Genomic DNA, 26276 nt, shown 5'->3' on the forward strand with positions numbered 1-26276 from the left:
TATACAATACATCACATTCACATATACATGACAGTCACTTGAAATCAAACATGGCATTTACGATACCCCTTCTTCATGGTTTATTATTCAGTATAGGATTGATATGAAGCTTTGAACTCTATTTCGTTTGCGTTTATCTCGATTTCAGAAGGGTATCTTAGATATCCGAACTGAGTTCTTCACCCATCATTTTTGATGTATTAACGGATGATTAGTCCTTTTGCTTTGTTTCGTTTTTATTATCTATTCGATAGACAACCATAAAACTTATTTATATATATCAGTCTGATCAGGTTAGGTAATTAGTGATTATCAACCGAACAAAAATCAAAATGTAGGATATTATCATTATAAATAATAAATAACATGCAAAACATAGGGGGTATGACGGGGTATATGTATGAATGCATTAAGTCAAGTACACGAGATGATGTCCCATCATATAATCTATGCCTAAAACCGATATCAGACTCAAGCCAATTTTATCAAGTACAGATGATACTGTTTACCATGCGTCAAGTCGGACTTTATTTCTTGGTGGTCTTGGTTTTTGACTTGATTTTAGGTGTACCGATCACCTCAGTCTTAGCTCTCTTAGCTACGTTGGCTGAACCGATAGTAGAAGATTTCTTCTTTTTCTCTTTCTCCGTTGTACCGGCGACAGCATTAGATACCTTCTTTTTCGTAGTTGTGGTCGTGGTTGGCTCTTTCTTCTCTTCCTCCTCTTCCTCTTCATTGGCCATCTCTACATCCTTATTCGTTTTTCCTGCGCTTGAACTAGAGCCATCAAACCTACCTTCCAACTTCGAATTCCAAATAGGTAACATGACCGAAGTAGAAGTTTTTATACCTACCGATAAGACGTTTTCCCACCCTTCTGGGATATTGGAAATCACCAATGGGATTGAGGCGAGTAGGTTTTCAAGAACTTGGGAGGAGGAGGAAGAAGAGGGGGTGGCTATCCTTATAGAGCTGTTCGTTGTAGAGTATACATCAGTATTTGTTACAGATTCTGAGGACGATTGAAGCACAGATATCCTATTGGAAGGAAGGGGTAGAAACTCAACTCACTAGGAAGTACCTGTAGAAGGATGGAAATAGGTAGAAGCGATTGCTCGACCTAATTCTGCTTTGAGGTCTTTTCGATTGAGATTGACAGGTATGGGTTGTCTAAGGGGATTGCGAATATAGTAGTAAGCATTCATCATCCTTTTTAGTTTCACTTCCTAAATATTGCTCTCATGGTCATCGTACTCGAAATAACTTCTCGGTCATGAATGGAGCATCTCATCTCACCACCATCCGCTCTTTCTTTTCCATCGTGGAGTTTTTCTCTTTAAGTGGGTGAAGATCGCAATTGAAACTCTCACTCACTTCTTAGCTTCGAAGAACATCTTACCCAAAAGTCCCGGCATGAGCGGTAACACCCTCTCATCACATAAGAAAATCTCATGATCCCTCATAAGTTCTCTTCGAGGTTCAAAAGGTTTGAATTTCCCTTTCATCTTTTCGACTCCTACCACCCTCGAGATGAACTTTATGTTTTTGGCAGCCAGGAGGTCCTTGTATTCCCTCTGAGGGGATTTGGATAGGAGACAGATCGAGGTTGTTGGTGGAGGAGGAAGAGGTGGGTGAGGTAGTTGACTAGTATTCATAACGACAACGAAAGATCAGATCAATCTCTTATACAAAGAAAGGGACGATAAAGCATATGTCGTACAGTAATCGAAATCGAGAGAGGCATACTCACATCCTAACAGGCATTAAACCTTTCCTCGTACTTCCCCTCTTAGTGTTGATCACCAACCAGACATGATCTTCCTTGGGTAATAACTCTTCTTCCTCCTTCTCCGCTGAGACCTTCTCGTGGTGCTTCAATAAAGCATCGACAGCTTTCTTAGCTTGTTTCTCTGAGAAGGATGAAGGGAGAGGTTCGACGGGAAGTTTCTTGGGTTTGGAAGAGGATGGGACGGAGGAGAATAACTTGATAGGAGGAGGCATCGTGGATGCTGTTTAGGCGATGAGCAGGTGTGTGATAAAAGGGGTTGATATACTGTTTATATAGACCTGAACCTCATCTACGAAACCAGCAAAGTAAATTTCAGAATTCAGAAATCCGAGCAGAATGAAAAATAATCCAAACCTCCCATCTTCAGGCACGACACCCTCCCTCGTAAACCAGGTTGATAAGATCTGATGTCGGGTGAAATCAATGCCACGTCATAAGATCATTTACTGTATATGTTATTATGTTCATACTCTTCTATGCATGTATCTATCATATATCGTAACGTATGCTTACCACTCTCTCGTCAACTCGTATATATAAAACGATAATATTCTATCTATTCGAAATAAGAAACCCATGTATATCGATAGGAAAGAATAAATCACCACCACCACTTCGCATTTTCTTCTCCCTCAATGTATGGAAATCCATAATTCTGTCCTGATCACATATCGTCTCTTTGCCACAGCTCACTTCAATCTTGTCTCGTCTCTCCACTGACACTTCCTCACACTTTCCAAGGAGGTCGACCCCTACTGACCTTTCTTGTCAGGAACACCATTCTCGACCCATTTCCCACTCGCATCCTTATGTCGGACAGTGAAACACGCAATACCAGTGTGTTCGGTTCTGGGATTCGACAAAATTCAAGTATCAGCTTGTGTACATTATGTGTAACTGACCAAGTTGACTCACATCTGCCAGATGACCTCTCTAGCGAATCTGATATAGTTGAACAAAGCCACGAAGAAGGACATGCTGATAAACACGTTGGCGGCAATAGGAGAGGATTGTACGAGAGGTTCACTGATCTCATATCCAGATGATATCAGTAACGCATACTTCGACACAGCTCAAAGTGGCATTGATGTAGAGTTACTCACCGTCCAAACCACCAAAGGGCATTGGCGTCGATCATCCCGAATAAGGAGTACACCATCATTCCGTTCCAGTAAGGGAAAGGAGATTTGGTAACGTGGGCGAGAATCAGTTGAGAAACTTGGTACGAGAAGCTATAACGAGATCAGGCGATCAGCTCGGGATGTTCAACTTATGAGGGGTCGTATGTAGACTCACGCCATTCCCCAGTATCCAATGAAAGGTAATAATCTAGCATCGTGAACTAAGCTAACACCACCTCTCAATTCCGCATGTAACCATGTGACCAAGATGAGAGTGTGGGTGAAGAATGGGAGGTATCCGAGTAAAGGTGATAAGATTGGTTTACCGGCTTTTCTTCGGGCTTGAATGACATTTGAGTAGCTGGACAACGGCATATTTGTTAGCATATGTTACAATGATGACGTGCGTGGAGAAGGTTTTAGGATCATTGGAATGGCGGATATCAACAAAGTATATGATGGATGAATGTTGATTGTTAACAGATACATGATCGTCGGAGCAATCAGGTGATCCGCTAAGTTACTTGAACTTACGAAGTAACGATATTCCCCACTGTTCCCAATGCACCGAAACTCATGAAAGCGACATTTGCAGGTAGCTTATCCAACTTCCAATACCCTTTCAACCCCAAAACATCATTGATCTGATAGATGAGGTCCAGAGATTGCGGGAAAGCTTTGATGAGAGGAGTTAATATGGGAGTTGACCAGAATCCAGGTCCGGAAGGATGGAAAGCTGTGATAAGGTATATCACGCAGATCATCAAAATTCCTTCGACTGGTCCTGAGAAGGCGGATAGGTATAACGTTCCGGTGTGGTATTCTTCCCATCTGCGGAGTGTTATGGTTAGTATGATATTATCATTGTGGAGATTCTTGATTGACATAATTATGCATGGTCATGAGATGGGTGGTTGAATGAACGAATGGATGGAGAGGTAGATAAGTATACTCACGTCGAAGCGTAGAAGTTGCACAATGAAGCAGCCTGAGAAGCTACCGTCCACCATGATCTGTTTAGTCCCAATGCGTGAGAACAGAGGATGACCTCGAGCTGTAACGTTGGACGGTCATTAACTTTGTGTCTGCGAGAGCGATTGTCATGTCAAGGAAGAAAAAACGTACAGTAGTGTTTATAGCATCTAGAGCATCATAAAGTCAAGATCAACCAACCGCCCTTGCCCGATGATAGAATTAAGAGACAACTCACCACATCCGTGATCGAACATTTCACCAAGAGCACTAGCCATACCCGTTCTTCTAGCCTGTTTACCATCTATCGCGTCCATACCTATACAGACACTTTCATGTCAGTTGCGATAGCGGGAATAGGGATGAAAGGTAGGAAAACCTACTCTGATAAGCGAATAATCCAATTGCCCATCTATATGAACCATATAAACCCATCAGCTAAAATGTGTTTGATTGAAGGGAAACAGAGGAACGTACGATAAGTATACCCAGCTAGGCAAGACTTTGCCCTCGTATGCCACATCATAGTAAAGAAGAGTGAAGACGTTGATGATCACGAAACAGAGACCGAGGAAGGTAATCTGGAAAGAACAGGAAGGAGGGGTGATTAGCTTCGTTATTGTAGTCCATGTGAATAATGTATTCAGTCATAGGCTGTTTGATTTTGCTACTCTATTCTGATATCATTTCTCAGAGCCCATAAATCTCTTCTTCGTTCCAAATTTCTTTCTTAAAAGAATCCAATTTGCGCAACTCTACTCACAGTATTGGGAGCCAAAGTCTTTGGGAAAAGAGTGACCAACCAAGTCCAGAATGGACCCAAGACATGTTTGGACAATACGCTCTTGTCCACTCCTGAATATTTGTATTGATCTAATCCTGCCAATTGGGTTTTGGTGATTCGCATCTTGCCGGAGACGGATGGTATCCCACTTGCTAAGATAGCGGAGTGAAATGGAGAGGGAGGATGAGAAAAGGAGACAGGAAGAAAATGGAGCGATGAACCGATAAAAAGAACAGGAACAAGAGGAAGAAGGAATGATGGATGATTCTTTTTTTTTTCTATTAAGATTAGTTACAATGACGATGGATGAGTGTTCCGTTCCGCTGGTACCTTGCACACAGTGGCAGGTGGCATCAACCACTCCATGGGTAACATTCCCATACCACTTGAAAGAACGTTCTTTAACTCGTCCAACCAGCCTATGGATGCATACGATAAGTGATGGCTGCGAAGATACACTTGCAATGTAAATGAACTTGCGAAACTCGGCTTATTCACACCCATATTCATACTTTTATATATAAACGTAAAATTGGGGTTACTTTGATACTTAAATGGAAATTAGCGAAACGAAGGTATACAATACTTAAAAAATCAAATGATCAGATGGATCACTTGATATCGTCGACGAAAAGGACAAATAATGGAATAGAAAAGAACAGATAAAGAGAAACCGAAATATATAAAAAACTAGAGTGTAGAAGTTGAAGTAAGATATTTCATTTGGATAGTGGAGAATAGAAATCGTTTATTCATCATCATCATCTTCCTCGGATTCGGAACTACAATGTAATCAGGTAGGTAAGTATCAGCGGTATGAGCAAGAGCAAGGTAAACAAACTCACGCTGGAGCAGCTTTCTTGGCGGCTTTACCATTAGCTTTGTAAACTGCGTTTTCCTTATCGGCTCTAGCTTTGTCGGCTTGAGCTTTATCTTCGTATGGCTGTGATGATGCAACACAATCAACATCTGTACTGGTTTTCATTGGGAGGGGAGGTAAAGACTCACCTTCTTTTCACCGGCACTCATCTCCTTCCACTTGAGACCCAAGAGCTTACCAACATCACCGAATGAAGCATCGGGGTTTTCAGCCTTGATCCTTTCTCTGTAGTCTTGAACGAAGAACATATAGGCGGAGAGAGCTCTGTGAGTGGAGGGGTGAAGGAATATCAATTAGTATTGGCTGGTTGTAACGCATGAGTGGGTGAAGGGAGGATTGTCGGACTCACCTCTTAGGCTTGTTGGGGTCCTTCTTAGCTCTCTTCTTAGCGGCAGCTTGGACGCCGGCTGATTTCTTGGTGTCTTTGGCGGATACCTTAGGCATTGTCTGTTGGCAGGTGAAGTAAAATGATAGTCAGCTATATGCATCGATGTGAGACCATCCCGATGGATGATGAGGAATGTCTCTGTGACGGGTAGGAAGGAATGTAGGTGGAATGCAATTATATGTATGAGGAATGTGGTAGATTACAGGTGATAAGGGGTGAGTCAAGTGAGATGCATCGAATTCCTCGATAAACATCTTTCCTCTTTTCCATCTGTCTCATCATCATCGTTATCATGATGATGGTTGAGTCGGGTGTATGATGGTAGGATAGGATGGACCACCTCCACCTCCGCGACGCGACCCCTCACTGACATTACTTCCTTCTCACCGTCATACAGTCCAGCGACGATGACGAGGAAGAAGCAAGTGATAGCGAGAGAAATGCATCGTTTTCACCGTATACGAGTGTGGAGTGGAAGGGTATAATACCTCTTTTGATAAGGTGAGGAATGTGATGTATGATGGTTGAACGATGTATGGTATGGTATGGTCACTCACAGTATGTAGTAGTAGTAGTAGTAGTGTACAGTATGTGTCTTGGTTATGTGGGTTATGTGGTTTGTATGAGAGGATGTTATTATGGGAGAATGGATGTATGGTGAGAAGAGAATGTATGGTGATGATATGGTGCTGTAGGTGGGTGGTTATAGATGTATGGTGGGAGAATGGTTCACACAATGGGAGTGGTATGGGGATGACAGGGTAACATGTAAACGAGACGTAAGGGTAAGTTATTGTTTATTCCCTTTCTATCAGTCAACTTGCCACTTTAGGTAATATTTACGTGGGTGACGCGAGTTGAGTGATTCAATGATTCAGGTCTATATCACCGAAACGCCGTGTTGTAGGTGGAGTGGAGTAAAACACATGACTTGGTGGTGGGAGTGGCAGTACGAGTAAAGTATGGATGCTTGAGTGAATCAGAGATAACAATAACGCCTAGTGATAGAGGAGGTACAAGTACAGAGTAGTAAGATAAGGACAATCGGTTTGACATCGATTACAGGAGATGACATGGCTTATATAAGACCGATCGTATAACCTAATCGCTACTACTGCTACTACTATGATACCTGATTACCTTCCCCTTTTTCGCCTTACCTTTGGTATCGGCTCCTACGGATTTTCGTTTGCTCGGACTGGAATTTTGAACAACGACGTTGATCGATATCTAAATCAGGCACACATGTACTTGTATCAATATTTGAACTCATCGTTCTGCTTTTTATATCTAAAGGATGATCTACTCACACTGACATCTACTTTCTTACCATTCTTCAAACTGACTGATCCATTCTTCGAACCGCTCCACCCGAATGACCTATCAACCCATAGATAGCCAAAAACACGTTCAACGCACCATATCAGCCTGTTTGATATGATGTGAGAATGCCGTGTTATGATCTATAACGTATGAATATAAGTGACTCACCCAGTCGACATAAGCTTCTTGGGAGCCTCAAGATGGATCGATTCCCCAACTTGTACTTTCAAAGATTCAGCTGTATCCATAAATTCCGATGAGGTAGGTAAATATTTCGCGACTGGTTTCTCCTCCTTGGGTTTGGTCTTGGTTTTGGTTTTTGTAGAGGATGAAGAAGGTTTCGATAGACCTAGTGTTTCTTTGATCGTCTTTGAGGGGGAGGTACCGCCTGAAGCACGGGTTCTGGTCATTATGAGCAGCGGTTGTAAACAGAAATATCAATTTGCAAGCCAGCGTAAGGATTGAGACCGATGATAGGAGCAAGAAGGAAGAGTTTAGCATGTACTGTATCATGGATGCATCGCGATGCTATATATGCTGTTGTTCTCCGTACTCATCTGTCACTGTTGCATCCTCACAACGCCTTGGTACATAGTCTATGACGCATGTGGATGGTACCTCATCATGAAATCGTATGGAGTTTACGGATCAAAGCGTCGTTAACTTATTGTCTTGTTCTCGTTGGTGTAAGTTACTGTAAGTGGGGCATAAGTGGGGAATGTGGTACAGTGGCATCACGTTTGGTGAGCAGTACTCCCCATTTGCCCTCTTTCGGTCGTCGTCCTCAATTTGGAGGAGGGTATTTTCTCTTGCCTGTCGTCCGGTCTTGCTCTCGATGGTATCTGAGGACGTGCTATAGAGTCATGATCGCACAGTCGTTAAGAGTCAAGCACCATGAATTGCCGATTGCAGTCAGGTCTAAGTTACCTCATTCAGCAGCAGTGACCAGTGATCGGCTATGTCCGCCGGTCCGAGTATAGCTGGAAATGGTGATTGACGCTACAACCGGGTATGACCAGCTTCACTTGTCGATATCTTAACTATATTACCTTAGCTTTGTCCTCAATCAATACCATACATTTGTATTGCCTCTTGAGTCCTCAGCGGCACCTTTCTAATCAAGATTGGATCCAGAGTAAGGACTACCAAACGTTACCGCGGGTTCACCTGCATCATCTGAGGATCGTACTTCGATCGAGTGGCGTCCATCTACCCATCTACTTTGATTTATTCTGTTCCATTTTTCAAGATGATCGCTTCTCTTTCGCTCCTCCTGCTATCTTTAGTGTCAGCTGCAAGCGATAGCTATGGATCGATATCATCTCGATCTGGCGTCTCTCCAGAACTACTAGATCTTAGAGGTGCGGATGTAGGGTTCAGTCAGTATACCTATAACTCAACTTTGGTGAGTACCGTCCCAATCTCAGGCTTATGTTACACCGATCATCCGATACTGATGAGGGTGGAATCGCGATCGCTCATAATCGCAGCTCCCGCCCAATCGACCCAGACCACCAAACTGTCCACCATGTTTCAACTGTCAACTACCTGCTTTCAACTGCGGTAATGCGGGTGAATGTAATCCCTATGATGGACAATGTAGATGTGAACCTGGATTCGGTGGTCAAGATTGTCTAACACCCTGTAAGTACCGACTCGCTCTTTTGTTATATAAATATTATGTGTGGGTTTGATTGGCTAATCGCTCACATGTCATGGTATCTTAACCTAGTATGTGGTGCATTATCAGATGGGGAAGAGAGGTATCCTAGGCCTGAAGGAGAGTTGTGTCAGTGTAAAGATGGCTGGGGAGGGATAAATTGCAATGGTGAGTCCATTGTTGGATAACACCAACATCAGTGTAATGCACTCGATCAATATATCTGATTACACATGAGGGTGAATCTGCATGAAAGGTTAATTGACATCTTAATGTAGTCTGTAAAACCGATAAGGCATGTTCTGCCTTCCGTCCGAAATCAGGTCCCAATCAGGAAGATGACAATGGTGATGAAGATGAAGAAGATCAAATGGTATGTTATAAAGGTGGTTTGGCCGTACAGAGGAACTTCCAGATGTGTGATGTTACAAGTGAGTAGGATTTTTACCATCCAACATACAACTGCTTCTAAAATCTGTCGATTTCTATTTTCAACATCCTATGGTCAAGCTTCTAAGCATAGTAGCGTTCATTCTATCGCCACATGGGATGACAGACAGTGCTGACATATCCCATGTACTACGATAGACCGTAAAATCATCGACACAATCCCAGATAACAAACCTCCTCAAGTGACTTTCTCCTGCACAGCCGGTGGACCATCTTCCAACGCTTCTTTACCATCTTCCTCATACTCGCCTTTCAGCTCATTACAAGGTGGATTAGATATCCTGCAGGAAGATAACTTGGGTGAATGTAACTTTCAATTCTGGGTGGACAGGATCGAATCGTTCCATTGTGAATTATCGAAATGTTCTTGGCAATCGAAAGATTCCTTCGACTCCAATCAGACGAATTATAATTGCGAGAAGATAGAATGTTCTTGTATACCTGGTAGATTCCTCTGTGGGGAGGACGGCAGCGTTAGTGAGTATATCTGCGTTTCGACCACATCTCAATTGCCTGGTCGCTTTTATGCCCTGCTTCTTCAGCTATTCTACCACCTGCTGGTCGGAATTTGAGATATATATCTATGCTGATATCCTTCATTTGATTAGACATCGACGATTTCCTGGCAGAAGAGGTCAAAGGTCCAGGTTCTTTCAACTGTGTATCCGGCAAAGGATGTTCTTTCGAGGAACCAGCAATGAATCAACTTATTAATGATATCTTCGGTGATAAATCCATCACCCTCGATTGCGATTCGGGTGAATGTCTTCACTACACCCAGGTACCAGGATACACACGACCTGAAAGACCGGATAATAGCGTTTGGGTTGCTCTGAGCGCTGCTTTGGCGGCGTTGATCTTTGTCCTGGCTTGTTTGTGTGAGTGTTACCAACCTAATTCGCACATGATGCGGAAGATCCGCTGGCAATCAGCTAACTTCTTCATTAGTACTTTGGTACCTCGGCAGAACACATCGACACCCCGAAGGCTTCGGCGGAGTCAAATTACCCGAAGATGAAGCTGCCAAATTGATGGCTGACCACGTTCCAGCTACTCTTCACTTCAGCAACATCTCCTATGACTTGCCATCTAGTAAACGGGTGCTATCCCATATCACAGGTACAGTACGACCTGGAGAATTGTTGGCGATCATGGGAGCCTCCGGAGCAGGCAAATCGACTTTACTCGATATCCTAGCGAGGAAAGCCAAGTCTGGTCGAGTCAGTGGCGATATGTACGTTAATGGACGCACCATTCCTGACGAAGCTACATTCAGAAGAGTCGTCGGTTATGTGGATCAGGAAGATACCCTCTTAAGTACTTTGACAGTTTACGAAGCTGTTTTGTACTCTGCCCTATTGCGGTTACCAAGAGATATGAGCTATCAAGCGAAAGTTTTCCGAACGCTTGAAACGATGAATGAATTGGGTATTTTGGGAATCAAAGATTCGAGAATTGGAGAATCGGGTAAAAGAAGTATTTCAGGTGGAGAGAAGAGAAGAGTATCGATTGCTTGTGAATTGGTCACTGGACCTAGTATCTTGTTCTTGGATGAACCTACTTCTGGTGAGTGGGTTGTTCACGCCCCAGTAAAACTTCGCTTCAGTTCTCCTTCAAACGTCTTTACTGATTAAATGTTTGATACTCAGGTCTCGACTCATACAATGCCTACAACGTCATCTCCTCCTTATCTTCCCTTGCCAAACAATTCAATCGGACTGTCATATTCACAATTCACCAACCTCAATCAAACATTGTAGCGCTATTTGATCGATTACTTCTATTAGCTAAAGGTCAACTGGTCTATTCGGGCGAATCAGAAAGAGCACAACAACATTTCGAAAAATTAGGATACGAGTGTCCAAAGGGATTTAACATCGCTGACTATCTGATCGACGTCACGGTTGAGGCTTCGGGTGAACATCGAAATGGCGACGGACAAAACGGGAAAACCAAGTTGAATGGGAATGGCATTAGTACAGGTGCAAGATCAACTGATGATGTCGAAAATGGATTCGGTACTTCATCTTCGACCCAACGGGAAATAATATCTGATGATACCTCGTCAGACGAAGATGGAGGGGAAGGAGGCGTTCTGAGTGAAATCAAGTCCAAAGCATCAAAATTATTAGGTGCGTTCACCACGACGACTTCCTCAATTTTACCTGGCTCAGGATCAACTACACCCAAAGAACATATCTCACCTATACCTGAGAAACTCGCCTCCTTGGTATTGGCCTCCAGAGCAAGTGATGATTCCAAGATTGTTGAAGCTGAAATCACCCGGATACAACAAGGGCAATCGCCCGATGGAGCCAATGCAATTGGTATCACGGAACGGGATATAGATGAAGAGACTAGATTGTTGAAAGGGTTCCAGAAAGCGAGTCTGTGGACTCAGTTCAGGTTGTTGAGTGGACGAGCATTCAAGAATCTCTACAGGTGAATTTGAGACCGATACTCAATAACACTTTTCATCGTTTGGATGTTTCGGAGCGTGATGAAAATAGGATACTGACGCTTTTTCCCTCGTAAATAGAAATCCACTTCTTATGGCTACTCATTATGCCGTTGCGATTGTTGTGGCTTTGGTATGCGGTTTCTTCTTCTATCATGTTACGAATGATATACCAGGGTTTCAGTGAGTGACTATATCCTCAACGAATATTGTTGGCTCGCACTAATTCGGGATCGGTTGTGGTAGAAACCGACTCGGTCTTTTCCTGTTCATCTTGTCATTGTTCGGATTCTCATGCTTGAGCTCTTTGGGAATATTCGCGAATGAACGGATGTTGTTCATGCGTGAGAGGTGAGTTTATGGTCAGATCAGACCATTAGACTATTGGCAGATGGTCAGTCAATGCTGATATGTCATCTTTCCGTGAAAACAGGGCAAATGGATATTACGCACCTATAACATACTTCCTCTCCAAGATCCTCTTCGACATCATTCCACTTCGAGTGATTCCACCTTTCATCCTCGGTTCCATCGTATATGGTCTAGCGGGATTGAACGCCGAGGTATCAGCTTTCTGGAAATTCATCATGACGCTCGTATTGTTCAATTTGACAGCTTCCAGTATCGTACTGTTCCTCAGTGTCGCTGTGGCAGATCTGGGAGTGGCGAATCTTTTGGGTAGTTTGGTTATGCTTTACAAGTGAGTGGATATCCACCGCCAAATGGTGTCCTAGTAAAGTCACAGGGAACTTGAGCTGATGAAATTCTCTTTACTTTATCAGTTTGTTATTCGCCGGTCTATTGATGAATTACGATAGAGTTCCCGATGGACTCAAATGGATGCAAACTCTCTCATTCTTCCATGCGGGATATGAAGCCCTGCTGGTCAATGAACTGAGATATTTGCAGTTGATCGAAAGGAAATTCGGATTGGATATTCAAGTACCAAGTGCTACTAGTGAGTTCTGGTTTCATCATACACACGCCATTTGTTTTTCCTTTCGTTTGGTTATCGGAAATTAATGTGCTTTTTTACCCTTTCTGTGTAGTCCTCTCATCATTCGGCTTCCACGCACAGGCATTCTGGTGGCCTGATACTGCCCTTTTGGGAATTGTCTTCGCGGTTTTCACGGTGGCTAGTTATTTGGTCTTAGAGCTCTTCGTTAAAGAGAGGAGATAAGATTTGGTCTAGCATAGCAGAGTATCAAGAGTAGATAAGTATTCTTTCTTATCTAGAAGAAGGAGGAATCCAGATGAATCTATTGAAAACAACGGCTCGGTCACTCGCATCGCAGGATCTTTAGATACCCACATACATACAGTGTCGTCCACTATCGATCTTATTCATGCTGTTTCATATTGGAAAAATGTATTTCTATGGGATGATCAAGATATTTTTGCATGGTTTACCACATCGATCAATTTGATTGATCAAACCAATTTGATCCGGGTTATCACTATCCGAGAGGTTATCGAGGCTTATACATATGAACAGGATAAGACGATGAAGGTTTGTAAGGAAGGTAACATGTTGTAATTGTCCAAAGTATTTGAGATAATTTGCTTGCTGTAACGATTGAAGGTAAGTGACTAGAGAGACACAAAGAGTTTCAGAACAATTGGTGAATTATTTGTAAGCGATAGCCTGGCTGAACACCATGATCTCTTGATATAGGTATGGGCAGAATTCCATACCTGCTTTATTCATGCTAAGCGGAGACACCATTGTGAATTAAACCAACGGAAAACCGGCTCTTTTGTACCAGACAGGAGAGATGCCGAGAGGACCGATCAGATCGCTCTAACAGTAGATAGAATAGTAGGAAATTATACGTGAGCATGGAGGAAGAGGATATCCGCTTCAATCAATAACCTCGGTGAGAGTCTTCGCCTTTTTCAATATCACTACTCTCATCCTTTGCCACCGATAAAGTATCAGCCCTAATGAAGCTCAACAAACAAACACATGATTCAATTTCACAAATATATCTCTGACGAGATCACAGACAGTGGGGCCGAACAAAGGATCTCGAATCTTGTGATGGTGGTTTAGATCGCAGTAAACTTCTAGACGTCATGGTCGTTATATATATTTTGGGGTCGGCCCAAAATATCCTGAGAGTGATGGGCTACCGGCCATGGGAGCTCTCTAAGCTTATTATTGTCTTCAACCAAGACAGTGTCATCTGAAGTGGGGTTCAATACATTTCCCTTGTGTCCACAAGCTTCTTCCTCGCCTTGCTCGCCTTCATCTCACTTCATTTTCGTTCGGGACGAACCCGGTCACATCGCATATACACACAAATCGGTTCTCGAGACCACTCATATATAGGATTGAAATCTTGTTTAACAGGAGACTTTGCCACTCCCTCATTGTCTCCAGTTGTCACTTTTCATTATCATATCTCCTCAAGCGGACTGATTCCAACAATAATCTTTAGCGAGCGTACAACGATAATACTATATATACAGTATGAGTGTTACCAACGATACTGCGACCGATGAAGTCTCGTTGACCGACCCCCTATTCGATATGACCTTGGAATCGACGTCTGAAATCCTCACTTCGGTTCCTTCGGCATCACCAGAGCAGCCCAAGTCAGGAGCGATCTCAATTTCAATTGAGCCGGAAGGTACCACAGTCACTGTGGCAGATACCATACCAAGCACGATCGATGAGAACAAGACCAAGGCAATATTCATGGGTACTACTCACTTGTTTAGGGGTATGAAGAAAGTTGATGAAAGGCCTGGGATCGAATGGCTAGCGAGACTGACATGGGATGAGAAACATGAACCTTCCCAAGATGTAAAGGACTCAGCCACCAAATTTGATTATGGCTATCTTGTTCCTCAGCTCAGAAAATTACCAGGAACGTCCGTCGATTTCTCGTTGAAATCCGATTACTCCACAGGAAGCACATGGACCGAAGTGACTAAATGATTTAAGGATCAGATGAGAGAGAAGGGTGAAACGGCATTCCACGCTGCCTGGGAAGCTTTCAAGAGCACTCATCCTGATGAAAGTGAGAAGTTTGAAATCAAATATGTTTCACAAGAGGAGTACGCCAATGCCCATCCATATCCTTCAAGTGAACATCCATTCTCGAGATATGGTTGGGAACACAAAGGTACCTTTGACTTCGATAAGCATACTGAGGAAGTTGACGAATTCTACGCCGATGGATCGGAGAAATCCAAGGGAATTGTATTGATCGCTGTTTTCTTGAAAAGGGGAGCCTATATCGATCGGAAAGTGGTAAGTAGTGCAGACAAGGAGGACACTGGAGCTAGTGGAGATTCGAACGCCCCTGTCACGGAAGATGTGATGGTCATGCCAGAGTCTGAGGCAGCTATTCGCTTGGCAAGTCTTCCGGGATTCACTATCAGTCAAGAGAACGAAGAGAAGAGTCTTCAATTCATTGCTCAAATGAAGGAAAAGCTCACCAGTGTTACCAAGGACCAATCAGGTATCGTAGTGAATGATTCGCTAGCCCCGAAAGACAGGGTATATGCGATCACTGCCAATAACGTGAATAGTACTGCAGAACGATCGGGTGAGACCGTTCAATCAGCATTCCACCAAGATACGAATAGAGACAATCACTTTGCCTACCTTCACCTTAGCCCGGATGATTACGAGGCGTTCGGAAATCCTGTGAAGATTTCCAGAGTATCATATGAGGAGTATTGGGACTGGGCTAAGAAGTCCAATGGGTATGGTAACGATGGACCGGAAGGTACAGGTAAAGAAGTGTCTGTGATCTAGGATGGATGGAACCACTTGGACCAGTCCACTGGTTGGTTCCTCTGTTGTAGTATGACGATGAAGTGCCCACTTTACTCTCTTCACCATATACATGTACAGTGCGTGCTGAAGAGTGTCAGACTGTTGGTTGGGAATGCAAATTGGGTCTCAAGGCTCTAAAACTTCTCTCTTAATCTACAGAGACCATAGTCACTTCCGTTCATCCCTAAAACGTCTCAGATTGTCGCAATGGGTTGGCGGGGGAAAACCTCAGAGGCGTTATCTGTCAGGCTTCGAAAGATTTCACCATTGTTTGCACAAATCGAAGACTTATTCGACAGGAGGGGACTGACGATAAGATGGCCATGGTCTCGCCTTCTAGCCGCGCCACATAGATCATCTGCTTCTCATTCATGAGGATCGCCTCACTGAAGTTCTAGACTTCATACTTCGCATGCAAGGTGGGCTGCAGACTCCAAAATCAAAAGAACGAGAACCCTTCTTCTCTCTCTGAATGGAAAGGCGATTTAAAAGATTTACGTCATAGACAAAGAGGTGCCGAACAATCTGTACATACGCCTTTTCTTAGTATATATACCGGACTTGATTCGACCAACCGCATGTCCAATTTTTCTTGATTTATAGTGCTAACGCTATCAAAGACTCTACATCAATAAAGAGACTTGCTTGCTCATCTTACAATGACTCACGGCATCCCATCAGACGGAGACTCTAGACTCGAGGGATCGCTTCATTCGACTGTGAAATCAGAAGGCGAAGGCTCCGAAGGCAGCACAAGGCCTGCAACTCCCAGCAGTGATGCTGAACAAGTGCTGAACGTACTTCCTCTCATGGGGCATCGGCGCCCGAAAGTGCGAGTGGCGGCGGTACTTTCACCACGCCTGGCACTGAGTTTACCCAGTCCAGGAGTAACATGATCGTACATGTACAACCATACATCTCCGATGGTGTTCAGCTCGACAGACAAGGTGACGAAGGCTGGTACAACTGGCGAGATGTTCGTTATGGCATTGGAGCTGTAGCAGATGCTGAGGACAATTACGATGCCGACCCCATGGAAAGCTTCGCTGTATCTGTTGACTTACGAGACAGACTCAGAAATCGAAGTCTCCCAGCAATCGATTATCGCCCAGAACAGCCTGTTGTGGCGTTCTTATCGAATAACACTAGGGTAAGATTAGAATCCTGGGAGACAGACTTCAACTAGGAACTTGAAGAGAGAAAGAAATCACATGAAGAAGGACCGAATTCCGAATTGGCTGATCAAAGCAAAATGCAAACCTTATATGCCAAATATGATCAGAGCGAATTGTACAAACCGCTCAATATGAGCCAGTATGATTCTCATAATCGGCAGAGATGGTAAGACGCCCGACTGACTGATCACAAGACTGAGAATGGTTCTCTCTATTTCCGTGTCCAAGATGGGCTCACACAAGACAGAGCAGCCCCCGAAGAGGCGGAACGCACTTACTTCGCTGTGAGTTTCATGAGTTGAGATGATGGCTGTTGCGAGATGTCGATCTATACGAGGAGACCAATAGCGGAGATTTCTGAATAGATCGAGCCAGAGAGAGGGTATTCCAAGGATGTCATTTGCTAGAATGTGCCAGGACTGCAGCAAACATATGTCGCGAATGCAGAAATGGTTTGTGATAGGACGTAGTGCTGTAGCGTTGTCTTCATTCTTCATAGGAGGCACGCGCAATCTCAGTTGTCTCAGTTGTGTACTCGAATTCAACGATCGCGCATCTCTTCTTCATCTATGTTGACCGGTGTTTTTATTGACATTTGCACAGCGGGCAAAAGCCGCTCAAAATCGAGTCTGAGTTTCAGAATTTGACGATGCGATATTGATCATTAGTGATGTTTGACTTTCAGTGGAACATTGTCTAAGTTTGCATTCCCATCCATCTCTATCTGGTTTGCATACCCTCTCTCTGGTTTGCATACACTACTCTACTCGACCCACTATCTACATTACACGCCGTCCAACTTCCACCTAATTATTGAGCAGCAGCCTGTTGCAACAAAGCCAACCTACCTGAGAGTTCGATTTGACTCCTTACCAAATTACTCAAATAGGATACAGTCAAAGTATCTTGCAAACCAGCTTTGATACCTCCTTCATCCTCGGTTCCTTCTTTGGTGGAGGACCACCTACCTAATCCTTCCAAAAGGTATCGACCGACTTCGGGATCAGGTGATTGTTCGCCCGAGTTGACTTTCTGCACGTAAGCCAGACATTGGTCGATGAGTTCCGATAATTGTCCCAAAGAGGCTGAGAGGGTTGGGAGAGGTGGGAGAGATGGGGATGGGGTAGGTGCGGCGGTGGTGAGAAGGTCGACTGGGTAAGGATCGGTATTAGTATTATGAACATTTCGTTAAGTAAGGCGTAATGGCAACATGGGTCTACGGTTGAGATGGTACAAGAGCAGACTGCGGGCAGCAAGTATATGTCATAGAGAAGACTCACGGGCAGCCCTTTCACTTTCAGCGTATTTGATCACCACGGGAACAGGTAAGAAAGCACAGTTTTCCGGTTTATTGCTCAAACCTAACTGAGTGGATACCCATCCCTTCACACCTAACCCTTTGCCAGAAGGGTCAAGCTCGGTATCGATGGTCAAGTGGATCGAAGGGTGAGGAGAAGTTTCACCGGAAAAGTAGTTCTGGATGAGGGCAGAGTAGGCATTGAGAGTTGGGTGAGTTGCGTACCTGCACATGGGATAGCAGAACAAATAAGTATATTTTCGTGATGATAAGACACGATTGAAGGGAGGAGGATGGTACATGAAGCCCAAAGGGCGAGACGACATGAAGAAGTATGAACTCCAGCTCACCATCCAACAATTGATTCCTTGGCACCAGTCTTACCCAATAACTGCATCATACCTTGTTGGAAAGGCATATCAACCGCGATTTGATTTTCATCTTCCTTGTGGGGAACAGCGAAACATGCTCTGACATCTACTTCTTGTCCGTTATCTGATCTTGATCCCATCAACGTACCGATCACTCGTGGTGAGGCATCCGCCTCGGTGGGTCGTCGAGAGTGGTGGGTGAGGATGGAAGCGACAACGGAGGGGTGGACAGTGATGAGCGTAGGAGGTCGGCTAAAATCATTGTATGCGTCAGTCTTACTCCTATGTTCGATAGCTGAGGGGCCAGGCTGGGTATATTGCACTGATAAGAAATACATACAGTTGAGAGGTCGAGGTGGGCGGGAGGTTAAGGTGTATAGCGGAAGAAGAAGTATCGAGCGACATTTTGTCAGATTTTCTTGTGATTTACGAGGAGCGAACGGTCAGATAACGAGTACAGTCGATTGTCGCTCGTCACTGTTGTATGTAAGCGACTTTTTTGTGGTATCGAAGGTGAGAGATAAGACTTTTTGGATATGAGGTTTATGCAGGTCAGATCAACATTGAGATGACCTCTCTCTCTGAGCGGAAGAACAATGAAAACGAAATGTTGAAAAACCAGAAAAGTGTGCCTGATGTGTCAGACACAAACGATTATCAGGCTCATAGCAATACCCGAGCGTGGAGGTAGGTCTACTCGTATTTGGTACGTGACGAGAACAACGATGGGATGATGATCACCATCTATCTTCATACCTTGCATGACCTCATTCACATACACCCCTTGCAGAAGTCCCATACATACACCTTCATGATGGCTTCGGAAGCCTCGGTAGATGCTCTGAAAGTGGACGAGGTGAGACACCGCTTACAACTGTTACAACAGTCAACTTGAACATTGCTGACTTCCACCACCTTATAGTCCCGCTTTCAAGGTGAAGGATCCGACTTGACCCTCTTACATTGGTTGAGACATGCCGAACAAGCCATAGAATCACTCGAACCATCCGACCTATCTCCTACCATCCCTTCCTTACATGCCTTCTTCCTCAAAATACTGCTTCCGACTGCTCAACCGACTTTACCCAAACCAGGTAGACCCATCAGACATCTAGTCGTGCGATGTCTCGTCAAACTTCATCAGAGGGTAGAGTCCAGGAGTTTGTTCGATTTTGTGCAAGCTCTGACGAGAGCAGTGGGAGATGGTGGAAATAAGAATATGAGCGCGAACGAGAATGTCGCAAGAGTAGCGAGCTGGTATGCTATTGGCGAGATCATCAAAGTCCATGGAGCCAATGTGAGTATGTACGATTCTATTGTGAAATAAAGGGCTAATCTGTCCTTCTAGATGATGTCTTTCATGGGTGAAATCTGTACATCTTCAACCAAAGTATTGAAAAATTCCAATCTTGTAAGTACGCACAGCACTTTTGGAATTTGTGCTCTTGGCTGACTTGGACCGCTTGACTCCTTAGTCCGTCATTCTACGAGTCCATGCTATCCTTGCATTCTCAAAATCCCTCCAGTCAGCCGGCAAAGCTCTTCCAGATGGATTGTTGAGAGATCTCCTCAAGTCACTCCGCAACGGTATACAAGACAAGGCTCTTCCCGTTCAGCGAGCTTGCGCCGAAGCGTTTGTGTCACTTCATACCAACACATCACTACTCCAACTTGAGCAAACAATAGATATGGTCACCCCCTTAGTCCTGAAGAGCTTGGAAGGAGCGGATTATCTGACGAGGAGGTCATTGAGTCGACTACTTGCTCATTTCATAGCTGCAAGTCAAGTGCCAGGATCAGGAGTAGCACCTACAGAATCAAGCAAGAAAGGTTCAGCCAAAGAAGGTGAAGACAATTCGAATGAACCGACGGTGATGACATCAGCAGCCCAAGATAAATCGTCCAAAACTCTACTCAACACCCAGGAAATGCTCAAATACCTCTCAGTACCATATAACAAACCCCACACTCCTCGAAGACTAAGAAATGCCATAATCGATGTATACGCTACCCTTTTCACTTTCCTTGGAGGAGACTATGTCGAAGCTCATTATGCCGAGATCGTCAAGCATATGATGGACGAGATAGTCATATTCCAAAGAGGTCAAACGTCAAGATATGATACGCTCTCCACCAGAGACTCAGTCATACTGTTACTTCGCGATTTGATCGGTGTCAGATTGTTATCGGAGCCAGGTCAAGTCTCGGCGATTCGTGAATTGACGAATAGCTATTTGAAGAAATGGCAGCCTACCCCTCTACCTGGTCAACCAAAGATGAACAACCAAGTTCTTATAATCGCTTTACGGGAAATCGCTGGATTACTAGAACAGCTCGGTAATGCACCTCCATCGATAATCGAGTTATTAGCGGAACCTCTAGTCCGCTTGCTATCACACGAATCATACTCTATCCGATTGGCTGCTTCATACACCCTAAGAAGGTTTTGTACCATCAATCCAAGTCAATTACCTCGAATGCTCAATATCCTCCTGGCGGATGTGACTAAGGATCTGGGTATGCTTGGAACACCAACAGCATCGAAGGAATTACCTAATCGTGTTATCGGTAAATCGTTCGCTCTTTCCGCTTTAATCGCTGTCAGTCCAGCTAGACCGCTCTATGTGTCGCACGATATCTCGTCAAAGGTATTCGACTTATCTGTGTCATTACTCAAACAAGCTGGCGACCACGAAATACCTATTGCGATGGTGGAAGTTCAAGTAGCTTGGTACCTCATTGCAGCTCTTATGAGTCTCGGTCCTTCTTTCGTCAAACTCCACTTACCTCAACTATTGGTTTTGTGGAGAAACGCGTTACCAAAACCGACAAGCAAAGATACCTCGGTTGGTGAGAGGGGAGAAGTGGAATGCAGTTTCTTGCTATTAGTGAGGGAGTGTACCCTGGCTGCTGTTTTGAACTTCTTACGGCACAATCAATCTTTAGTCAACATCGATGTGGCCAGAAGACTTTCCACATTGTTTACCAACTCGCTCAACTTCGTCAATGGATTCGCCACTGCATACGCCGAAGCGTTAAAAGAACAAGCCAATAATACTGCTGGTACTCAATCACCCGTCTTTACCGCTCGACCATCGTTAGTGGAAAGGGAAGCCAACTTACGTAGAAGGGTCTTACAATGTTTCACGACCCTAGGGCCTTCCTCTGCGACGGAGTCGATGCAATCTGCCCTCCTGCAAGCTGCCATAACGGTGTTTGCTGATCCCGAAAATTATTCGGGTTCAGCTGCCCAGGCTGCTATAGCTGCTCAATCTGGTCATTTCACTACTATCTGGCAATCTACCGACGGATATGCTTTTGGCGTGACTAGCTTGTTAGGTGCGAGAGAAGGTGAAGGTGGGATCGAAGCTGAGGAGGCGTTCCTAAACAGAGATAGAGTAGAAATGGCTATCGAATCACAGGTATGTAGCTAGCAGGTCATAATTCTTATGGTCATTCACCAGCTGATCTTGTTCATTCCAATAGCTATCGCATCCAATCCTTGGATCTTTAGAGCACGACTTCCTTGAATTACTAGTATCCAAACCTCTGCCTACTCCACCCAAACCTGCTCCTCCACAGACCGGAGTGATAGACTCTGGAGTTGAGCTGTTCGCTGTCATGTTCGCTCACCAAAACGCTGAAGGTCAAGTGCAATCTCTCGCCACGCTGTCGAGTCACATGCGATCGAGTAAATTGGAGAAGAACGCTGGAAGGAAACAAGCGGTCGTGGCTAATACTATGGCAGCGTTGAGGAAGAGTCTGGGCAATGTTGAAAATGCTGGTCAGAAGGCTAAGCGATCCCTGGGAAGTGCGCAGGTCAGCGATTTGATCAAATCGCTTTTACAGGTGAGTATATCATAACTGGTACGGATGTAATCAAGAAAACTTTTGGTTGTTGACGTTGCGATATGCGTAGGATGCTATATTCGATCCTAGCCCTAGTATTCGATCTTCTGCGGCCGAGTCTATGGGTATCCTATCTGCCTTAGCCGGATCGTCCTACCTATCATCTCAAGTCCAATGGCTAGTGGATCAAGTGGTCAATAATCGAGTTCCCGATTCTCGAGCCGGCTGTGCGCTGGCTTTCGGTGCGATATATAGTAATGTCGGAGGCTTAGCTGGTGGACCGATCCTGAAAACTATCGTCAACATCTTGATGTCTCTTGCCACCGATCCTCATCCAGTAGTCCACTTTTGGGCTATGGCTGCTCTGACTCAAGTAATCAACGCTGCGAATCTGTCATACGAGCCTTTCGTCCCCACCACTCTAGGAATGTTAGCCAATATATACATGTTGGAAACTCATGAACCCGATGGCGGATCGCTCGGATCAGTCAACCTTCGAGGGGATTTACCTGCCTATCAAGTGATCTGTCGATTACTTCATGCCCTCATAGGTGTATTGGGACCAGAATTACAAGAACCTGGAAAGATTCGATCATTGGTTTTCCTTTTGGTACATGAATTCAGCGAAGAAACGGACGAAGGTCTAGCGGTAGAAGCTATAAAATGTGTTCAACAATTCTTAATGTTCGCTCCGTCAGAAGTGGATATACCCAAGCTTGTGTCGACTTTCCGATCTCACTTGGCATCGACTAGAAGACCCCTGAAGGTTGCTGCTATAACTGCTTTGTATCAGATCGTTCAGAGAGATGCTGTACTGATCAGTAAAATCGGAGGAAATCAACTAGTTGAGGATCTATTCGGACTATTGGATGATGATCCGTCGATCGAAGGTGTTAGACAAGTGATTACTTCATGGTTGCAGCAGACTGCCGCTGCTCTACCTTCAGGTTGGATAGATCTCTGTCAGAGAATCATGACTCGTACCGTTGCTCAAAAGCAGAAACAGAACCTCTCTCAACAGCAAAATACGGGTGGTGGAGGTGGACCTAAGTTCATTGATGATGAAGGTGAATCGTTCTCTGGTTCAGCATCTGCTTCAGCCCAAACTTCCAATGCTTTATCATCAAGATGGAGAACCCAGCTGTTCGCTTTGGAGTGTCTCCATGAGATCATCCAGTCTGTCAAAGAGCATAATAAACTGGAGAATTTCAATCCCATCTTAGCTAAACAGATGGGATCCAACCCGAAACATCTACTGTTCAGTAGGATAGGCGATCTGATCAAGATGGCTTTTAGTGCCAGTGCGGCGTTGGTCATGCAGGTTAGATTGCAGGGGCTGATCGTTCTGAGGGATGTCATCGAGGTGAGTCTGTAGTGGAATTTGCCGATACTCATCATTCCATCGCGTCTCACAGCCATGTAAGGGGAAGCTTGCCTCACGGCAGACGCTAACCTGCCTTATTCGATGAACTTGTAGCACTTTGCCAATTCTCCTGATCCCGATTTCGAATCTTCCCTCTTACTCGAACAGCACCAAGCCCCCATCGCCGCTGCTCTCACACCGTCCTTCGGATCGGACTCTGCCCCTGAAGTGCTTGCTTCTGCAGTACAGGTCTGTGCGGTCTTTGTGGGAAGTGGTGTAGTCAAAGAAGTTGGTAGGATGGGTAGGATTTTGAAGCTTCTGACCGGAGCGCTGGAACAATGTAAATGTAAGTGCGCAGTCTCTTGACAACTCGAATTCTATAAACTTCGCATGTTTGTGAAGCTATCTCGTCACACAATATCGAGGAAGATCGTCCGTATCATAGGGCGGGCATTTGCTGACTTGTGATAATTCACTGAAAAGCCGGAGAAGTTGTCTCCCTTGGAGATGTAGATCAACTTTCCACCAACGCCGCTATCATGCTCAAGATATCAATTCTCACGGCTTGGGCTGAACTCAAGATATCCAGTACGAAACAGGCATACCTCACTGACGTTATCAAGCCATATCGATACCTCCTTGGACCGTTCTGGATTGGTGCTTTGAGGGATTATGCACAGTTGCGCACTGATCCTGAGATGGGCGGTGGTGGGTTGAGCGGCATGGGTGCAGGGCTGGATAGTGGGAATGCAGTAGGGAGAGAGGTCTTGTTGCCTGTGAGTGCACAGATGTCCGGGAGCAATTTAAAAGGAACACCTGCTGATCAAGTGTATGCTTTTTTTCAGTATTACGAAGCCGCCGTGCCCAACCTATTGCACGCCGTTGCCATCTCCCTCTCACTGTCCGACCCATTCGCTCTTGGCTCAATGGACGGTCAAAGTTTTGATTCCCCTTCGGAACCAGCCAATTTCAGATTATCGGTCAAAGAAGAGCCCACCGCTAACTTCTATATCTTATATGGTCTCTCCTTCGAATCGCTATTGAAATCACTTGGCGATCATTCCAGCGCTCCCTATTCCAAGGCATGTTTGAAATTGATGAGCAGCTTGGTCCGACCGGGTCTGAGCGGAACGAGGGTCTTCGAATCGCAAATCTTCGATGAGCTGTGTACACTCACATATCGAATTGGCTTGAGCGAGTTGGCCAGTGTGAAATACGAGATGATCGATTGTATCTCGACCTATGCCCTCTCACGTAAAGGTCTAGAAGGAAAGTTGGATCAGGAACATGTAAGGAGGATATTAGCCATAATTGTATTCAATCTTAGGAATTGCATCTCATCAAAGGAATTAAATATCAAATCCAATTTCTCTCATCAAGATTCTTTGGTAGACCGAACGAACCTCATCAAAATCAGTTTCAACAATTACGGTAAAATTGTTAACGAGTTGATTGATCATTCACAAAGAGCCGATCTGTTCGCTGTCGGAATACACCTCTATCTCGATTTATTGATTGACGAATCTACCCAAGGCGTGGAACTGGTTCAAGGTAGCTTGGGATGCTTGAAAGGTTTGATAGAAGGTTTTGTAGCTGGACAAGTACCTGGGGTAGATAGTGCTGAGAGAGTCGTACATGGTTTATTGGGCGGGTGTCTAGCGAATATAGATGATATGAGGTGAGTCGGTTGATACCCCACAAACGCATACAGTATCATGCTAATTATTTGGGTGAATCGCAGAACTCGAGTCAATACAGCTTCGAACATTAAGATCAAAAATAATTTATTGGCTATCACCCTCGTTCTCACAACTTTACCTTCTGGGATCAAAGTTAGTAAGAACTTGATTGAGAGTGTGGCTTATACTATTGGTCAATATCTTGGTGCGGGTACGGAACGACCGGAGGTGAGTACACCAAATATCCCGATGATGATCACAGTTATCTTCTTGCTACCTGTGTCATATATGCTGATCTGATCGTCGGTGGGTTTCGTAGCTCGGTCTTACAGCCATTCACTGCTCCTCGACCCTCCTCACTGCCTCATTACGTCTCCTCCCTTCACCACTTGGACCCAACTCTCCTCCTGCACCGTCCCCTATCCTTCAGCACGTCGCCTTGAACCTCCTAGGTCCAATGATCAACAATTTGTCTGAAGTCGTGGTTTCTCATGCTACTTCCTCTTCGGGAGACAATAATTCGTTGGAAGGGTTAAAGGAGATAATCAAATCGTTGGTGAATTACATCACGACTCTACCTGAAGAAACGAAATCAAGAGGATACGGAATTTTGTTGCCTACTTTATGTTTATTACTTGATCCACCTGGATCATCCTCACCATCGGGTCAAAGTCAATTACATACCATCTCAACTGGTGTAATGTTAGGTTTAGCTCAGTCAAATCCTATTTCATTCAAGGAGGCGACTCAAGCGATGGGAGAAGGTGAGAGGTCAGAATTGGAATTGGCCATTAGAAATGCTGTTGGTGGTAGGAATCAGGGTGGATCGAATACTGGAATGACAGGAGGAGGAGGAGCGGAAAAGAAAGGGATTGAATTGAAATCTTTTGGTTGATTTGCGTGCCTCGTAGTCGGATTGTAACGAGA

At 44.5% G+C, this 26276-nt stretch overlaps 8 protein-coding genes across 8 annotated transcripts; 3 read left to right on the forward strand and 5 right to left on the reverse strand.

Annotated features, from left to right (window-relative positions):
- Positions 1 to 527: 527 nt before the first annotated feature.
- Positions 528 to 2001, reverse strand: I203_107715 (uncharacterized protein; the record flags this gene model as incomplete). The annotated part of the gene is made up of 4 exons (XM_019145788.1): positions 528 to 972; positions 1072 to 1170; positions 1375 to 1644; positions 1751 to 2001. 4 exons carry the CDS (start codon positions 1999 to 2001, stop codon positions 528 to 530), a joined length of 1065 nt encoding a protein of 354 aa, XP_019005607.1.
- A 540-nt stretch (positions 2002 to 2541) lies between these two features.
- Positions 2542 to 4789, reverse strand: I203_107716 (uncharacterized protein; the record flags this gene model as incomplete). The annotated part of the gene is made up of 11 exons (XM_019145789.1): positions 2542 to 2638; positions 2705 to 2815; positions 2893 to 3021; positions 3086 to 3271; positions 3445 to 3741; positions 3867 to 3964; positions 4036 to 4052; positions 4121 to 4201; positions 4266 to 4294; positions 4360 to 4463; positions 4646 to 4789. The coding sequence occupies 11 exons, from the start codon at positions 4787 to 4789 to the stop codon at positions 2542 to 2544; spliced, it is 1293 nt and encodes a 430-aa protein (XP_019005608.1).
- A 625-nt stretch (positions 4790 to 5414) lies between these two features.
- I203_107717 (non-histone chromosomal protein 6) lies at positions 5415 to 5990 on the reverse strand (the record flags this gene model as incomplete). The annotated part of the gene is made up of 4 exons (XM_019145790.1): positions 5415 to 5448; positions 5512 to 5609; positions 5675 to 5810; positions 5896 to 5990. The coding sequence occupies 4 exons, from the start codon at positions 5988 to 5990 to the stop codon at positions 5415 to 5417; spliced, it is 363 nt and encodes a 120-aa protein (XP_019005609.1).
- A 1045-nt stretch (positions 5991 to 7035) lies between these two features.
- I203_107718 (uncharacterized protein) lies at positions 7036 to 7667 on the reverse strand (the record flags this gene model as incomplete). Its single annotated transcript, XM_019145791.1, has 3 exons — positions 7036 to 7164; positions 7245 to 7314; positions 7426 to 7667. The coding sequence occupies 3 exons, from the start codon at positions 7665 to 7667 to the stop codon at positions 7036 to 7038; spliced, it is 441 nt and encodes a 146-aa protein (XP_019005610.1).
- An 839-nt stretch (positions 7668 to 8506) lies between these two features.
- I203_107719 (uncharacterized protein) lies at positions 8507 to 13005 on the forward strand (the record flags this gene model as incomplete). Its single annotated transcript, XM_019145792.1, has 13 exons — positions 8507 to 8662; positions 8748 to 8901; positions 8990 to 9085; positions 9196 to 9348; positions 9506 to 9844; positions 9976 to 10245; positions 10316 to 10933; positions 11017 to 11809; positions 11907 to 12008; positions 12072 to 12176; positions 12259 to 12525; positions 12608 to 12783; positions 12875 to 13005. 13 exons carry the CDS (start codon positions 8507 to 8509, stop codon positions 13003 to 13005), a joined length of 3360 nt encoding a protein of 1119 aa, XP_019005611.1.
- Positions 13006 to 14298: 1293 nt separating this feature from the next.
- Positions 14299 to 15594, forward strand: I203_107720 (uncharacterized protein; the record flags this gene model as incomplete). The annotated part of the gene is made up of 2 exons (XM_019145793.1): positions 14299 to 14706; positions 14782 to 15594. The coding sequence occupies 2 exons, from the start codon at positions 14299 to 14301 to the stop codon at positions 15592 to 15594; spliced, it is 1221 nt and encodes a 406-aa protein (XP_019005612.1).
- Positions 15595 to 17600: 2006 nt separating this feature from the next.
- I203_107721 (eukaryotic translation initiation factor 3 subunit F) lies at positions 17601 to 18863 on the reverse strand (the record flags this gene model as incomplete). The annotated part of the gene is made up of 4 exons (XM_019145795.1): positions 17601 to 17941; positions 18071 to 18312; positions 18438 to 18710; positions 18799 to 18863. 4 exons carry the CDS (start codon positions 18861 to 18863, stop codon positions 17601 to 17603), a joined length of 921 nt encoding a protein of 306 aa, XP_019005614.1.
- Positions 18864 to 19272: 409 nt separating this feature from the next.
- Positions 19273 to 26244, forward strand: I203_107722 (uncharacterized protein; the record flags this gene model as incomplete). Its single annotated transcript, XM_019145796.1, has 11 exons — positions 19273 to 19314; positions 19381 to 19755; positions 19807 to 19869; positions 19934 to 21880; positions 21945 to 22307; positions 22378 to 23670; positions 23785 to 24016; positions 24154 to 24446; positions 24516 to 25348; positions 25412 to 25577; positions 25669 to 26244. 11 exons carry the CDS (start codon positions 19273 to 19275, stop codon positions 26242 to 26244), a joined length of 6183 nt encoding a protein of 2060 aa, XP_019005615.1.
- Between the last annotated feature and the right edge of the window lie 32 nt (positions 26245 to 26276).

Source organism: Kwoniella mangroviensis, chromosome 2, assembly GCF_000507465.2.
Source record: "Kwoniella mangroviensis CBS 8507 chromosome 2, whole genome shotgun sequence".
NCBI classification, from domain to species: Eukaryota; Fungi; Basidiomycota; class Tremellomycetes; order Tremellales; family Cryptococcaceae; genus Kwoniella; species Kwoniella mangrovensis.